At 36.2% G+C, this 17,367-nt stretch overlaps 1 protein-coding gene across 1 annotated transcript in view; it reads left to right on the plus strand.

The window, feature by feature from the left end:
- Nucleotides 1-17,367, plus strand: part of PLCL2 (phospholipase C like 2) — a 100,043-nt gene that overhangs the window by 52,510 nt on the left and 30,166 nt on the right. Inside the window, exons 3-4 of the mRNA XM_054273932.1 lie at nucleotides 2,215-4,701; nucleotides 8,075-8,278. Of these exons, the coding sequence (XP_054129907.1) occupies nucleotides 2,215-4,701; nucleotides 8,075-8,278 (2,691 nt within the window). The remainder of the gene's footprint in view (nucleotides 1-2,214; nucleotides 4,702-8,074; nucleotides 8,279-17,367) is intronic.

Consider the following 17,367-nt stretch of genomic DNA (forward strand, 5'->3'; position numbering starts at 1 on the left):
GATCAGATACAGTCTGATCATAGAGAAAGATGTAGACCTTTCCTCTGATCATGGTCAGGTAAGGTAATACTTGCCAGGCCTTGATGGTTCTGGTGTCAGCTGTCTCTCAATCAACAGTATTCCTCTCCCAGGTCTGTGACTGAGGAATCTGGAGCAATAAGGAGTTTCAAAATGCTTAATTCCAAGCCCTGAAGTATCAGGCAGGAATGTCATTGCTCACTTATGTGGGACTGTCCTTTGCCACTTTTTCAGTTTAGGAGAAATAAATAGGTAGACAAACAAGCTAGGATTAAAATAGAACAAAAATCTCTGTAAACAAAAATCACATTTGATTTCTTTTATTTATTTTATTTTTTAAGTTAAGGAAATTTACATTTGTTTGGAAACAGTCCTTATGCCTCAACTACATGTAATGAGATTCTGAGAGTCAACCCTGTGCAGTATCCATTGCAGGTGTCTGATCTGCAGTTGGAAATAAAGCAGTCCTCTGCAGGGCTATTCACTTTTACTGGTCTCTTGAGAACTTGAACAAAGCAAATTCTGCTGTCATTAAAGGTGCAAGAATAGTATGGTTGATTAATTTTCTCAAACACAGAACATCAAATATTAAGGCTGCTCACTTTACTAATCATTGTTTTCAGTGAAAGACTTTTCAGATGCTTATAAATTAAATTACAAAACCAGGACTCTGTATTTTTAATTGAATGAAATTCAACATACAGCACATGTGTACTGAGCTGGAAATGTATTTTGTAATGGATGGTTTTTATTTGAACATCTGTTCAGCATAGCAATCGTTAAAAGTTTTCTTTCACTTTCCTTTCTGCCATTTAAGCAATGCTGATTTGCACTGGAACATACTTCAAATGGAAAACTGTTTCAGGGAATACAATTTTTTTTTTTTGTAAAGCTGGAAAAGTAATTTTTTGCACTGTGCTAGTTTATAAGAAGAACACTTCTAATTAGGGTATCTAACATAAAAATATTTTAGTGCAAGTGTTGTTTCAGACTAAAAGTTAGCTCCTCAAGACACGTTGCTTTCAAAAGAAAAATCCTAGCATTTTTCAGTCTCAGAAAATGCAGATAATGAAAGCACACACGTTTCTAAAATTCAGTTCTTATGAATTGATTGTACTTAAGTCATGTGTTGCTGACTTATTTGCACTTGCTTTAATTAATACAAATAGGTACAATAAAGGTAGTTAAATTACCTTTCCCCCCTTTTTTTATGTTTATATATCCTTGTATGCCCAAGCTTTCTCTAGTAAAGTAGGATCTCTGGGTTATCTAATTGCTTTAAGAGCAATGGTGAATCACTTTTGCTTCCCTTCCTGACCAGGTCATCTATTCAAGTTCTTTCTAATGACATGAAGGTTCTTTGGAAGTAGTTAAATTAAACTGTCTCAGAAGTTCCCCTCTGAGTCACTGCTGTATTTTCTGAAGCTCAGAAACTGCAGAGCTGCATCTGCATCTGCTCCAGGCGGGTTCCTTGTGTTTCAATGCAGCTTCTTTAGACTGTTGTGGGTATTTTCCTGCTAAGGGAAGGGATGTGTAAATGCTGTGGGCAGTCTGGGGGAGGAACATGGGTGGGTGCTCTGGTGAAGGGAGCTTTCCATGAAGAAGTGCTTCCTAAGTCTTGTATGCTTAGATTAGGGCCATGTCCTATAGATTTTATGTAAATAGGACTGTGTCCTATGGATTTTATGTAGTTGATTGTGTATTAATGTTTCTGTGGTCCAAGGACCTTGTCAGCATGGTATTAAAGCATTAGATTCTGTACTGACAAGTTTGGCAAGTATCTATAGGACTGCATAAGGACTCAGAGAAAAGCTTGCTTCCTGCTGCCTTGACTTTAGAACCTATTCTCTCTCTAAGTAGGGTACAACTCATAAAATAAAATGCACATAAATGTATGCAATAATACAGCATTATTATTTCATTAGCATTCAAAACTCTTTTTTTTTAATTTTGTGTCCATCAAAAGTACTAAAAATTAACCCTGGAAGATTACTTATAGAAGCAAGAGCAACTATTAAGGCATTATTAGTATTCTGTGATGGTGCCAGTAAGAATTTCCATCTTACTGCTCATCGCACAGACTTTATTGAACTGCTTGATGAACTTTCAGCTTTAAGTTGAAGCCTATTTCAATGTTGAGCAAAATCACACTGACACATGATTTTTTTTTCTCCCCCCCACCCCCTTGTTTACCAGGATGGTACGAAGCAGAAGCGAGAAAGGAAGAAGACGGTGTCGTTCAGCAGCATGCCCACGGAGAAGAAGATCAGCAGCGCCAGCGACTGCATCAACGCCATGGTGGAAGGCTCCGAGCTCAAGAAGGTCCGGTCCAACTCCAGGGTGTACCACCGCTACTTCCTCCTGGATGCTGACATGCAGTCTCTGCGCTGGGAGCCTTCCAAAAAGGATTCTGAGAAAGCAAAGATTGATATCAAGTCAATCAAAGAAGTGAGAACAGGAAAAAATACGGATATCTTTCGCAGCAATGGAATATACGACCAGATATCGGAAGATTGTGCGTTTTCAATTATATATGGAGAAAATTACGAGTCACTAGATCTGGTTGCTAACTCAGCGGACGTTGCAAATATTTGGGTTACTGGCTTAAGATACCTGATTTCTTATGGAAAACATACTCTAGATATGTTAGGAACTAGTCAAGATAATATGCGGACTTCGTGGCTTTCACAAATGTTCAGTGAATCAGATGTAGATAATTTGGGACATATACCCCTATGTAATGCTGTACAATTTATAAAAGACTTAAACCCTGGTTTAAAAACTAATAAAATTGAATTAAAATTCAAAGAGTTACATAGATCCAGGGAAAAAGCTGGTACTGAAGTAACAAAAGAAGAATTTATTGAAGTTTTTCATGAGCTTTGTACCAGACCTGAAATCTATTTCCTGTTAGTTCAGTTTTCAAGCAATAAAGAATTTCTAGATACCAAGGACCTCATGATGTTTTTGGAAGCAGAGCAGGGTATGGCACAGGTCACAGAAGAAATAAGCCTTGAAATTATTCAGAAATACGAGCCAGCCAAAGAGGGGCAGGAAAAGGGTTGTCTTTCTATAGATGGGTTTACGAATTACCTTACTTCACCAGACTGCCACATATTTGATCCAGAGCATAAAAAAGTTTGTCAAGATATGAAACAACCTTTATCTCATTATTTTATAAATTCATCTCATAATACATACTTGATAGAGGATCAGTTTCGAGGGCCTTCTGACATCACGGGTTACATTCGTGCTCTGAAAATGGGTTGTCGAAGTGTTGAGCTGGACGTATGGGACGGTCCAGATAATGAGCCCGTGATTTACACAGGGCATACAATGACATCACAAATTGTCTTCCGTAGTGTCATTGACATTATTAACAAGTATGCCTTTTTTGCTTCAGAGTACCCTCTTATTTTGTGTTTAGAAAATCATTGTTCTATTAAGCAGCAGAAAGTGATGGTACAGCACATGAAGAAAATTTTGGGGGACAAGCTGCATACGCAGTCTCCAAACATTGAAGAGTCTTATCTACCATCACCAGAATCACTTAAAGGGAAAATACTGATTAAAGCAAAGAAGCTGTCTGCTAATTGTTCTGGACTAGAGGGAGATGTTACGGATGAAGATGAAGGAGCAGAAATGTCACAGAGAGTGGCAAAAGAGGGAGTAGAACAGCAAAACTCAATGACAGGGAAACGATTCCAGCTCTGCAAAGATCTCTCTGAGCTGGTAAGCATATGTAAATCAGTTCAGTTCAAAGAGTTTCAAGTTTCGTTTCAGCTCCAGAAGTACTGGGAAGTGTGCTCTTTTAATGAAGTGCTTGCTAGCAAGTATGCCAACGAAAACCCAGGAGACTTTGTAAATTATAACAAACGTTTTCTCGCAAGGGTTTTCCCCAGTCCGATGAGGATTGACTCTAGTAATATGAATCCCCAGGACTTTTGGAAATGTGGTTGTCAGATAGTAGCAATGAACTTTCAAACCCCTGGCCTAATGATGGACCTGAACATTGGTTGGTTTCGACAGAATGGAAACTGTGGCTACGTCCTTCGTCCTGCTATCATGAGAGAAGAAGTTTCCTTCTTTAGCGCCAATACAAAAGACACCGTGCCTGGAGTTTCACCTCAGCTGCTTCATATTAAAATCATTAGTGGGCAAAACTTCCCTAAACCCAAAGGATCAGGTGCCAAAGGTGATGTTGTGGATCCTTATGTCTATGTTGAAATACATGGAATCCCTGCTGACTGTGCTGAGCAAAGGACGAAAACTATGCATCAGAACGGGGATAATCCAATTTTTGATGAAAGCTTTGAATTTCAAATAAATTTACCAGAGCTAGCTATGGTGCGTTTTGTAGTGCTGGATGATGATTACATTGGGGACGAGTTTATTGGGCAGTACACTATTCCCTTTGAGTGTCTCCAGACTGGTTATCGGCACGTTCCTCTGCAGTCGTTGACTGGTGAAAGTTTAGCTCATGCTTCCTTGTTTGTGCATGTGGCCATTACTAATCGAAGGGGTGGTGGGAAACCTCATAAGAGGGGCCTCTCTGTGAGGAAGGGCAAGAAATCAAGGGAATATGCTTCTATGAGAACATTATGGATTAAAACAATAGATGAAGTATTCAAGAATGCCCTCCAACCTATTCGGGATGCTACGGATTTGAGAGAAAATATGCAGGTACAGTTTTATAATAATTTATTGGTTCGTGTGTGTACCTTTGTATTATGATGCATATGGAATACCTGCTTTTTAAAGTGTCTTGTATGTTGAACTATTTGAGTCTAATTCTGAACAGCTCTAAGAGTGGATCATGTCAGAGGAGCATTTAAGGTGAACTCTCTGCTGATGCAACTTTGAATGCACATGTGTATTTTTGTGAATGTGAAGTGGAAATATGACTCCAGAACTCAACCCTCATCCTATATGGTTGAAGGAATATTAGAAATACATTAAAAGAAAGTATGGCAATAGTTTAGTTTAAAAAAAAATAAGTAGAAATGTGGGAAGAATATACAAAAGGTAGAAAAGGGAAACTTTAATGCTTATCAGAGATGTTATTTGTATGTCTAAGAATGTTTAGCATAGTTTCACCTAAGTTATGTTTTTCCTTTAGTCCCAAATAGAAGGCAGTACTTTCAAGAAAGATCCATTTGCTTTCCATGATTCTTCCTAGTTATGTTAGAAATACATGGCATTAGCACTGAGGTGTTAGAAGGCATCTTCTAGAAGAAGTTGTCCTACTTTAGATGTCATATTAGTAAACAAATTGAATTTAGAGAAAAAGTGCAGTCTGAGGTGCTTTGTTTTGTGGAAGCCAAGAGATATCACTTAAAAACATGTGTCACTTGGAGATTCCAGGTACATAGCCCATTTTAGAAATGTATTAAAATTGAGTTTTAAAGTTACATTTAATTTAATAAAACTTTATTTTTTAACTTCTGATGGAATACTAGTATCGATCAACAAAATTAAGAATCATCATTTCAAATGGACTGACCTATCAAATCCTCTTGGTCTTATACAGTGATGAAGGAAAAGAGATTAAAGGAAATGTCTGAGACTTGATTCTGGATTTCAAAGGCACATCAGTGTATATAAATTTCCTTAATGAATAATCTTATATTAAAAATAATAGTAATATAATTTTAAAGCTAATTTTATATGAAAGAAGAAATTAGTACATCATTATGCAGCTCTCCCATTCCATTTGGTATATAAATTTGATCTTTTAAAAGATAATTTAAAAAATACAGGGATGATACTTTGACTCATAAATGTTTCAAATTACAGGCTGCATGTAAAATGAACTTTACCTGTAGTTAGCCTATTGAAGATTAGAATTCTGTAGAACGAAGAGTACTGTATTTTAAGATACTTTTCAAGGAAAAACTGAGTTGAGGAAGCAGTGAAAACATAGAATTTTGTGTAGCTACATTAAACTCTTGCATGTGCATGCTGCAGTATGCACAGTATAAAGATATAATTGAAAACAGACTCTACAGTGGGATTTCTTTGAACATGAAATATTAAAAGGTATTTTATGTATTTTATTCTGTCAGTTTGAAAGATGTGCTATCAACTAAATTTATCATTATCTCAAATTGCTATCAAGAAGATATTTTAAGCATGAGGGAAGATTAATTTTCCTTAACTTTGCTAACAGATTATATAATGTGCACCATTTAAACTCTGTGTAACTTAAGTTTTTACAGCTAATAAAAGCAAATAAACCACTCAATTAAGATAAGTATCAATTTATGCCAGAGAATGTGAGATTTATTTAATTTTTGTATTACTGAAATTTTGTGTTATAAATTGTAATGGTTTTTATGACCAATATGTCCTCAGAAGCCAGATTATGAAGGGCAAAGTTGGTTAGTTTGATTTTTTTAATATAAGATGGAATAAGAGGAAAAAAAGAAAATGTGCAGCAGCAAGTTTAATAGTTTCTCTAAATCTGTATAAGAATAGACTTTCTTGTTTCTTTTTGTTCCTATATTACCATGACAAAAACTGGTATCATAACTTCTTACATATTAATTACTGATAAAAGTAATGGATGATTGAACTGGATGTGATGTTACATGTTTAAGTTACTAAACAGTATGAGGAATAGTCTCTGGATATAGAATTGGAAGTCCAAAGGCAGGAGTTACTGTAGTGGTACATATTATTCCTGTCCTCCTGGCATTAATGAATATATACAATCCCTGCGTCCTTGTTAACCTCTCTGTAAAATGGTTGTTCATAATGGCTTATCTCAAGCCAAAAAGCCATGTACTTATCTTGAGCAAAATCTGTTTGAATGGATTTCCCAGTGTCTCTCTCTTGAGCTGTGTAATTATTGTGTCATTGAAGTGTGCATCAGTTGATAAAAGACAATTCTGTTTCCTGGACATTTACTAAAAGTACACTCTAAGTGACTGGGTAGGTGCAATTTCGTGTTCACAGAATTTTGCATGAATATGCTATGCATACATACTTGGAAGTCTGCTTTGGTATTTTGTCTGATTAAAGGGAGAGCAAAATATTTCACATTTGATTCCTGTTTGAGTTAAGGTTGGCATTGTGTCTCTTAGAAAGACATGTCCACAAGAGTCTTATCATGCCAGCAAGATGGAAAGTGGTGTGGATTAAAGTGAAAATTTGTACCAGATACTCTGCCTGGGTGCAACATGAGAGAAAGGAGCACTGAGCACATTTGTAACTTAAATATACCATATTTTCATTTTTATTTCCTACAGGAACACAAACTCCAGACCTTCCATAGATCAGCAGTTCCCAATTGGTACAAAAATCCTGAATTCTGTACAGTGCTGACAATATTCCCATCATGGAATATCAGTGGCTACTTGGAGTCACATTGTATTTCCAATGCTGTAAACTTTCTTCAAGTTTAAACTTATGGCATTATATTCTACCATACTGGATATAAAATATGACTTAAAAAGTCTTAGGGAAAGGTACAGAATCAGTATTTAAGTTAAGGTACCTTAAAAATTCACTTAACTGTGGCTATGTGATAGGAATACTTCAATAGTGGAGTGCTGGGTTTGTGAATTGCACCAAATGGGAGCCTGCAGATCCAGCACGTCTGGGCTGTAGTTCAGGTATGTTTAAAGTTACAAATGTGCTGAATTCCTCCTTCTGCTTCACTTTGCTTAATTGGGACATTCAGCCTCCAATATTTTTTTCACTTGGTAGCATTTTAAAAATGTATTGAAATTTTTCAAAATATATAACCACTATGTTTTAGAATCTGTTTATTTCCATAGTTAATGTTAGCCATGATAGAGAGGAGATATGCTTGTTCTAAATAGATTTTTTTTTTTGTATCATGTACTGCATTCCTTGAAATATTAACATTTTTGTAAAATGTATGTGTAATACTGGTTGGTTTTGAAAATGCCAGTTCTTCAGGGAAAAGCTGTGGTAATTGTAGCACAACCATTGTAGCTCAAGTATAACAGTGAAATATTTTATCCTGAAATAACAAGACTTTAAATTTCATATTTAACTGTAAAGGAAACTCTTTCTTTCCTTTTTGCAGAATGCAGTAGTTTCATTCAAAGAATTATGTGGCCTCTCTCCTGTAGCAAATCTTATGCAGTGCATTTTGGCAGTGTCTATGCACTTGGTTGGGCCTGATAATACACCCTTGGTAGTAGTGAATCTCAATGATCAGTACCCAACTATGGAGCTCCAAGGGATTGTTCCAGAGGTCTTGAAAAAGATTGTAACAGCATATGAAATGGTGAGTAGTTTTTTGTGGTTGTCTTATATTGTCTGTTTGAAAGAGTTTTTGAATGTATATTTAATATACAGTACCATGCTTGTTTTAAAACCTGTGACTTCCTATTTTAGCCTGTGACTTCCTATTTCATGCTTCATTACTTGTGCTTGAGTTATTCCCATGAATGTACAGCAATTTGAAGTGTTTTCATACAGAGTAAAACATAGAGATTATTGATATACTGCATGCAAACAAGTGCTTGTACACCTCAGAAGGGTAAGGTGGTTATTGTCAAGAGGATTTAACATGAAGAAGAGGATGTATTGATTTACCTGTTTTTCAGTAGTTTGAAACTTACTTTGTATCTATAAACCTCTTCCTACTTTACATCTTCCACTTGGGGGACCTTGGTTTATTTTGGCTTTGGCTCAACATCGAATACAAAAAATGTCAGGCTCTGCTTTTAGGCATTGTAGTTTTATAAGCACCTTGGCATGTAAAATTTTATACATGCTCTTTTATTTTCCTTTTCTCTATCTTTCTTACATATGTCATTTGATTAGCCATTTTTACACAGCTGTAACATTAACTTCAGACATTATGTTTCAGTAAATACATAAATTGTGTCTTTAGAGACTGGAAATTAAACATGTTGCAGGAAAAAAAGAAGGAATAACTAACACACCAATAAATACTGATTTACATCTGCTTTGCATTAATTGGAAATGTGGAAAAAAGATCAAGAAGAGTTTGATTTGAAATGTCCTCCTTACTGCCACTGAAGTAATGTGGCAGAGTGTAATTGATTATTTATTCATTTATTTAATGTTTTCTTTCATGTGATGATGATTTTGCAATAATTTTGTGTGCTAAAATGAGAAACTTTACCTGGCAGCATCGGGTCACTTGCCTGAAAAAAAAATGGAGAAAAATTAACCAGTATCCCTGTTTCATATATAGCTTGTAAACTGCTTTCTAAAGAAAAGGTAGCTTTAGAATTACGCTGTACCACAGTGAAAAAAACCACTCATTGATAATTAGCAGTGTAGGCAGAGTTTGTGTAGTTCAGTGGTGCCGTAGATATGACAAAATCTGGTTGCAGTGATAGCAGAGCTACAAGAAGATAGCGCATATCCTCTTAGTGGTGGCTTACAGGGTATCGCTGTAATTAGGATGTAAACAAGCTTGGCTGTTGGGATTACAGCTGCAACAAGTAAAGAAGTTCTGTTTCCTTGCTGGAGATGTCTACCTGCAGTTTGTTCTGATGTGGTGGTGCTGATTGTTACTGACTCAGCTATTCTAGGTCCTTAAAGTCTTAGTTCTAAATCTGGAATACATTTTTTCTTTGAATATCACTTAGACAAAGGTGACTTGTGACTCCAGAAATCTTTACAATCTAAGTTTGCTTTGCTCTTTGGCTCTCACATATGTTTTTTCCCCCACACATATTATACTCTATACATGATTTGAATATTTATTTACTTGAGAAATCTATACTTCACTTATACATGTTAAAGTAATAGAACATTTATTTACTGGCAAAAAAAAGCATTTTTCCATCTTCTTGTCCCTAAAATTTAAGTACTGAATTTCAAAGAAAGAGTATGATAGTGCTTCTAGCTCTAAATGGTATTGAAGATAAGTAAATTTAAGGTTATTTTAATCAAATATAAGTTATAAGTTAAGATAATGAGATGCACTTAAATTTGTGGCATTTGGCTTTTGCCAATACTCTGTTCAGTTTGACAAAAGATTTTAGGCAATTAAAATCTGTAGGGTATGCTGGAAAAGGAAGTCAGCCATGGGAGACATATTCCTGTGCTCTTATTTCTGAAAGCACATGGTGAAATAGTGGGAGACATCTGTATCATCCTTTCCTCAAAGAGAGAAGAAGAAATGTGATGGTGTTTAGTTCATATATGGGTATTTGCTGTAGTGGCAGATGATCAGAGTCTGACAGTTTTATGGTTTGGAGGGGGGGGGTGTATGATTTTGGTGTATGTTTATATAATGAGCCCTCAAAAGGACAAATCTTACCTCATTAGTTTAGACTTGGAATATTTTTGTCACGATTCATTAATACGTGGGTGTAAAACTCCACTTAATAATGAGATTTCTTCATGCTGAATTGAGAAAGGGCAGATGTACTGACAAAGTAATGATTACCTACTTGTTTTACTTTCTGCTGGCTTAGGCCTCAGTACAGGTCAGAATGATGTAACTCTGTACTTCCAGGGTGTCAGGTACTCTATGAAATCATGTGGATAAACAAAATAGATTTCAATGTTTATGAAACAAACCTGGATTGGTATATCATAAATGCATGCATAGGCTGTCACTACCTTGTGTGCCCTCTCGATGTGGCACGTCATGGCATTCTCAAAGTGTGATTGTTTCAGGTTTATGATTTTTTTAGCTAACGAAGGGATTCTTATGTGTCAGAAATACTCCCTTTTCTATAAAATGATAATAAACATTGAAGATAATATTTAAGATTTTAATTATTCAGAATTTGTTTACACTGGGAGTGCATGAAGAACTCATTGTTGCTCTGTCAAGTGGGAAAGAATGCAAGACCTTAACAGCAGGACAGTCAGTCCACCTTGAAATAATTGCAAATAAGTGCAATACGGCAGGGGCAATGGAAAGGAAAAAGTATCTTCAGTGTAACACAGGTTTTTTGAAAGAAACAGTGAGGTAAATGATAATAAAATAGTGTGTCAGTAGATATTTGGGGGTTTTATCTTTAAACAAATAGCACATAGTGCTTTCTTAAATTATCTGCATTCACTTAATGGAGGAGCTGTTAAGTGATCAAGGCTAGTACTAGTCATGGGTTGAAAAACCCATGTTATAGGAACTGAAGTATCATTTCTGGATAATAAAACCCACATATATCTAGAAATTTTTGAGAAAGGGAAAAACTGCAGGTGTATTTTTTCTTTAACTTCTCCATGCTCCTGAGTATTTTTCACCCTACCATCTTTTCACTGTTTAACAATGTTTTATTTTTCCCTCTTGTTCATGAACTTCAGCTTCCTTTATGTGATACTTCAGCATGCACTCTGTTGGTGTCATCACACCCATCACTGATCAGTGCTGCAGACTGAAGCTTGGAGTTAAGGCAAGTGCCTCTTCCACACCATTGCATGTTTTTAAAAATGTCTTATAACCTTTAAGATAAACAGTAAGTAAACCTTAAAAGTTATACTATGGCAAAAGAAAAAAAAAATTATCTCACCCTCAGTCTGCAGCATCATTCAGTGATGAGTATAAGAGCACTTCAGAGATATCCTAGAGTAGCATACAAATAAAGCCAGATACTGTTGAGAACTTGGCTCTCTGTTTGCCCTTAGTGGAGGATGAAGTGTCCCATTTGCTGAGGATAGGGTTTTCTGAACTTTGCAAACAGGCATTTACTTCTAAGGGAAAAACTAACACAGACCAGGCAGATAACTATACCTGTGTGAAAAATCAGTAGTGCTGCTACAGTAATTAGGATTTGATGTTATTAAATCCTAATTAGATAATGCTGCTAGTTCCATATTTTTCAGTTTTTGGAGTGGTTTTCAAATTTTTTTATTTATTTTGAGGTGATTTTGTAAATCAGAATGTCTACAGAATGTGGTATAAGTCTGTATTTGATTTAAATGAAATCAAACAAGATGAATAGATTTTGTATATACACCCTAGGGAAGGGCATGAAAGCAGGTTGTGTTTATTGGTGGTGGGGGTTGTGAGATAATGAAAATGAAAGGTATTAAAAGAGAGTGACACTATTAAATTGGAAAACACCGTATCATTGGGGGTAAGCAGTGCTGTAGTAAGCTTAAATCCGGTTACCTTATTTTTGGCTCTTTCCAGCTACTGACTCAATACAGCAGATTGCAGGTGCAATCATGCAGAAGTTAACTTCATGTTACAGAGCTGGAAATTTCAGCAATGACGTAAACTAAATAAGATAGGCTATATTTTGAACTTGAACTGGAAAGCAGATAATTTGACACTATACCTGGTAGAGTTACAGACTGGATTGATACTAATAGGGCTATTAAAAGCCTATCTGAAAAGGACTGATTGTCAAGGTTTGGTAAAATAGTAGTAATCCTCTCAAACTTCAGCTACTGCTCAAAATTTTAAATATTCTTCACTTTTAAAACTCATCTTGATATTAATATAGATTAATTGAGCAGAGTTTTATTGGGCATGTTGGATTGAACTCCATAATTCTGAAGGAAGGAAAGGGTATATCCATTGCCTCTTTCACAGGGCCTAAGGAAGAGTGATTAGCAGATCTGTTTTGATATACATTTAGTTCATAAAATCTGTATTAGTTTCCTGTTGTTGATGTAGGTCCTTGGTTATGGTTACTGTGCAAATACAGTAAGGAGGATTACAGTTATGCTGTGATTATAGATTTGTATCTTGAGAAACAAATAGAGCAATACTTCTATTTCAACTCAGCCTGCTAATGTGTCAGGGTTATTCAGCTGAGAAGCCTTTGTTCCCCGAATTACCCTTTGAGGTTGCAAACTCCTGGGCAACCCAAAAATGCTGGATGCAGTGCTGGTAATTCTCTCCTAAAACTGAGTGAATATGTTGCTTCAACTTGTGCAAAGGCCTAAATATTCAGTTTCTGGTTGTGTCAGAGGAGGCTGAATTCAGTAGCACCAATCTCCTGTAGCAGAACCCAATCTTTGGATATCACATGATTTTAAATCACGTGCTTAATCACCTGCTTACCACTTGCATTGTGCACTTGAAGAAAATTCAGATTTATCCATATAATACCTTTCCTGAGGAGTATGTGACTGGCATAGACCATGATAGCTGTGTTCTGAGCCCAGCTGGTTCAGAACGTTGTCCTTGAGCCCATGACTTTGAAGTCAAGCTCCATGAGTTTTCCATGTTACAATTTACCTCTTAGCATTTTCTGGGTTATGAAGAAGAGAATTTAATGCTTTGCACAGAAGGTTGAAAAGCTATTATTCCTTGCTTTTATACTTGAGAGCATAACTACATAAAACAAAACAAAAAGATAAAAGAAATAGTCAAAAGAACAGACATCACAGACACTAAAGATACTGCCTGGGGAGTTTGAAGTAAATATGTACCACTTACCAAAAAATACTTGGGGAGAACAGCATGGAGGAGGTTCTCATGAAAATAAGGCATCTTCCAAATACCTGAAGTCATGTGCAAATGGGGTAGACAGGATCCGTATTTAACCCTGCCATGGTTAAATAAGAAATAAAAGAGAACTGACAGTGAAGAATTGAAAAAATGATCTGCACAGATTTAAAAATAACAGTAACCTCTTTTCTGAAAAAGCAGAAACATAAGTCAGTCAAAGATTATCTAAGTTCACTTGCTGATCAATGTTTAAAAGAAAGCCCCAGCTAAAGAGGCAAAGCCACAACACTTAATTAGTTTTTGCATCCATATACCTGTGGAGATCAAGGTTTCACATGAAGTGCTTCTTTATGAAAGACTAATTGCAGAATTCATCTGTAAGTGAAATGCTGACAGAAGATATTACATAGGAAAGGCAAAAGACTGGGAAAATAATACACCAGAAAGAGGAGATACTAATTTACAAGTTCTGAAAGACCTCAAGAGTTGATGTATCAAAAATGCTAATTGTTGTGTGTATTCTCTCACTTGAAGCTGACTATCAAAGTTGTTAGTGTGATACCAGTGTTTTAAGAGATTTCCAGGGAAGATGATGAAATTACAGATCAGACAGGCTGACATCTGTACTGTGAAAATGGGTAGAAACTGTTTTGAAGAGGAAAATTAGAGGAAACATGGAGAAATGTGTCATGTTGAGGAAGAGTCAATGCAACTTTTATAAAATGAAGGGCTCATTAATCCCTTGGAGTTCTTTGATGTCAAAAAGCATGTAGACACAGCAGATCAGTCTGGTTAGATTTTCAAAAGCATTTGACAAAGTTTCCTTTCAAATGCTCATATTAAAATAAAGTTACCATTAAATTTTTAGACTTTTAAAGTTATTAGATCTTTTCTGATAGCTAAAGTGAATGTTGGACTCAACCTGGTGCTCCAGCAGGAAAAGAACTGTTAAAGGCAGTTGCTTGTGTTGATTTTTGCATTAAGGGTGTGTTTTTCCAGTAAGTGGATTAGAGATAGTAGGTATAGCTCCTGCAACTTTGATCCAGCTCAAGTAGCTAAGCACTCTGGAAGCTGTATGAATTAATGCTGCCCCCAGATTTGCAAAGATCATCGAGGTGTGAGGTATGTAGCTGCTTAGACTTCCAACAACTTTCTCAATCTTAGTGGTAGATTGTTATAATGTGTGTTAAAACAGTGAGTTTCAGAGTTGGCAACACAAATGCAGTATTTAAATTGTGATAACACACAGTGTCTCACTGTTTCCATTATTGCCTCTGACTTTCTACAGTATTGCTTACTTTCATTATCAGTCTCTGCAGAATAGAGCTGTCTTTATTTAAGTAATAAATGGATATAGTTTGATGGTGAAGAGATCTAAGGAAAAACATCCATCATTCATTGCAATTTAATATTGCAAATAGCCCAGGTAATGGTTTTTGCCATGTTTAATAAATTATAGTAATTGTAGATCCTGGTTTTTGAGATTAATTGAAATAGTTACTGATTGTGTGGCTGTTAGCCTGTCATAAAAACTGAAAACAAAGCATTCATGGAAAATATAGTGAATAGCTTGGACACTTTCTTCAGAAAGAGTTGTGCTGCTTATTATCAGTTTTTATTTTCCTGTTTTATAACAACATGAAGGTTGTAATTATGCTTCCAAAAACAGAGCTGCAGATGATAACCTTAGCTTATGCTGGGCTTTTTCAGTCCACAAAGCAAATGTCTAATTTTGGGTACTCAAGGCTCCAGTGCCAAATGTTGTAAAGTATGAGCTGCTTTGCATTGATTGAAAAGCTCTGATAATGACAATTTAATGCTTCTGTGAAGTCAAGATTTCTGCATTTCTTTTTGAGAGCATGGATGGTGAAGCTTTTTGTGTCCTCTCACTAATCCCATTATGTCTAATGGCTGACTCACAGAATTCATAAGAGCATGAAATAATACGGCTACTCGGGAAGAGGAGAGTGTGTTGCTTTCTGGCCTGCTTTAATGTAGTCCAATGAAATGTTTATGGAAGAGCATAAAAATAGGTCAGATGCAGAGCAACTTCTCATATGTATTACATATTTCCAATAGGAGTTCTCTTTCTCAATAAATTTTAAATTTGGTGTTTGTCTTTTTGATTCCATCTGTGTGGAAAAGGAATTGTGGCTATGGGAGCTGCTACTGATAGTTCTCATTTCAGAAATAACCTATTAACTACCTATGAATTTTTTTACACAGATGATAGATTTTGCTTCTTATACGGATAGAGAATATTTTAATTTCATATACATGTCCTTATTTATTGTCCACTTTTCACATGGTTTTTCATTCTATCAGCTTTATTTTTAAAATTATGAAAATAATTTTGCTACAAAAACCAGATTGTCAGGAAAGTGAAAAGCAGTGACTACTGGATTTAAAAAGGGCTTATTGTCCTTGGGTACATAGTTTAGAAGAGAGCTGCTGATTATTATATTTACTTTGTCTTCAACCTAGTCTTTCTCATAGACTTGACTCATGAGGAATTAAGAGCAAATAGTTCTCTTTAATGGAGGACTTGTGGACTGTTTGTTCCTTTGGTAGATTTTCTTAAACTGGGGGAAATGAATTAATTTTGGGATGCTGCAGAGTTAAGAACAGATTATGTCCTATTTTTTCTCAGGCCTACAAGAATTAGTTTTGGTAAGTGGATTTCGTATCTTATATCTTTTGATCCTGCAAAGTATTATGGCATAATCTTGTCTTGCTTCTTTCTGAAGAAAGAAACCATTTTCCGTGTATGTGTTTTCTAGAATATAAAACATTTCAAAAAGAGATGAGAGAGGAAAGGTAGGCTGAAAAGGTTAGACCATGAGGCCATAAGTCTGTTCCTATGTTTTTTCCACTTAAATGGATAAACTGCCACTGTCAGGTACAGCATTACATTTTTATCATAATATGCCAATGAATTCAGTAAGCATAAGGGAAATTTTGTCTGCTTTTTTATTTGGGGTGGTTTGTTTTTTTTTTGGAAGAAGGCAGTGGTTTTAAAGTCTAAAGAGAGACATAATACCTGATTATATCATAACATAAGTTATTATTGAGGGGAGATGACCCTTCCCCTCTATTCAGTGCTGCTGAGGGCACACCTGCTGCAGTGCTGTGTCCTTTCCTGGGTTCCCCAGCACGAGGGAGGCATGGATGTGCTGAAGATTCAAACAAAGGGCCACTAAGGTGATGGAGCATCTCCTACACAGAAAGGCTGGGAGAGCTGGGACTGTTTAGTCTGGGGAAAAGAAGGCTGAGGGGGATCTTATCAATGTGTATGAATGCCTGAGGAGAGGGTGCAAAGAGGCCAGAGAGAGGCCACTTCCATTGGTGCCCAGTGACAGGAGAAAAGGCATGAAATGAAAACCAGGGGGCTCTGTCAGAACATCAGGTTACACTTTTTGGCTGTAAGGGTGACTGAACACTGGAACAGGTTGCCCAGAGAGATTGTGGAGTCTCCAGCTTTGGAGATACTCAAAAGCCATCTGGACATGGCCCTGGGCAGCCAGCCATGGTAAGTGGCCCTGCATGAGCAGGGGGATGTGGACCAGATGACCTCCTGAGGTCCCTTCTAACTTTAAATCTCTCTGCTTCTCTGCTAAATTTATTTTCCTGTACAGTTGAAGAAATATTTTCTAACTTAGACAATACATTTGCTAAAAACCTTACTGCTTTGAAGGAAATTTTGTTTGATATGATGAATCCTCTGTGTGTAGAGAAGTATCAGTTAGCAGCTTGATTTTCTTACCTTGGTGCTTTTTACTGTATTCGGATAGGAGAAAGATCACCTTTTGTTTATAGAGCTTTGAACTTTCTGTGCAAAACCACACCTGATTTTTATCTATAAAGAGGTTACTATTGATTGTTATCTTGAGCCAGAAAGTTCAGTTCTGTTGACTGGAGATGTCAACTTCACTATAATTCTTTTTTACATAGGGTCGTTTAGGTTGGAAGGTGCCTCT

The sequence above is a fragment of the Melozone crissalis genome, unplaced genomic scaffold (genome assembly GCF_028551555.1).
Source record: "Melozone crissalis strain CALT ecotype California unplaced genomic scaffold, PUWL_Pcris_2 ptg000016l_1, whole genome shotgun sequence".
In the NCBI taxonomy this organism is placed as follows: Eukaryota; Metazoa; Chordata; class Aves; order Passeriformes; family Passerellidae; genus Melozone; species Melozone crissalis.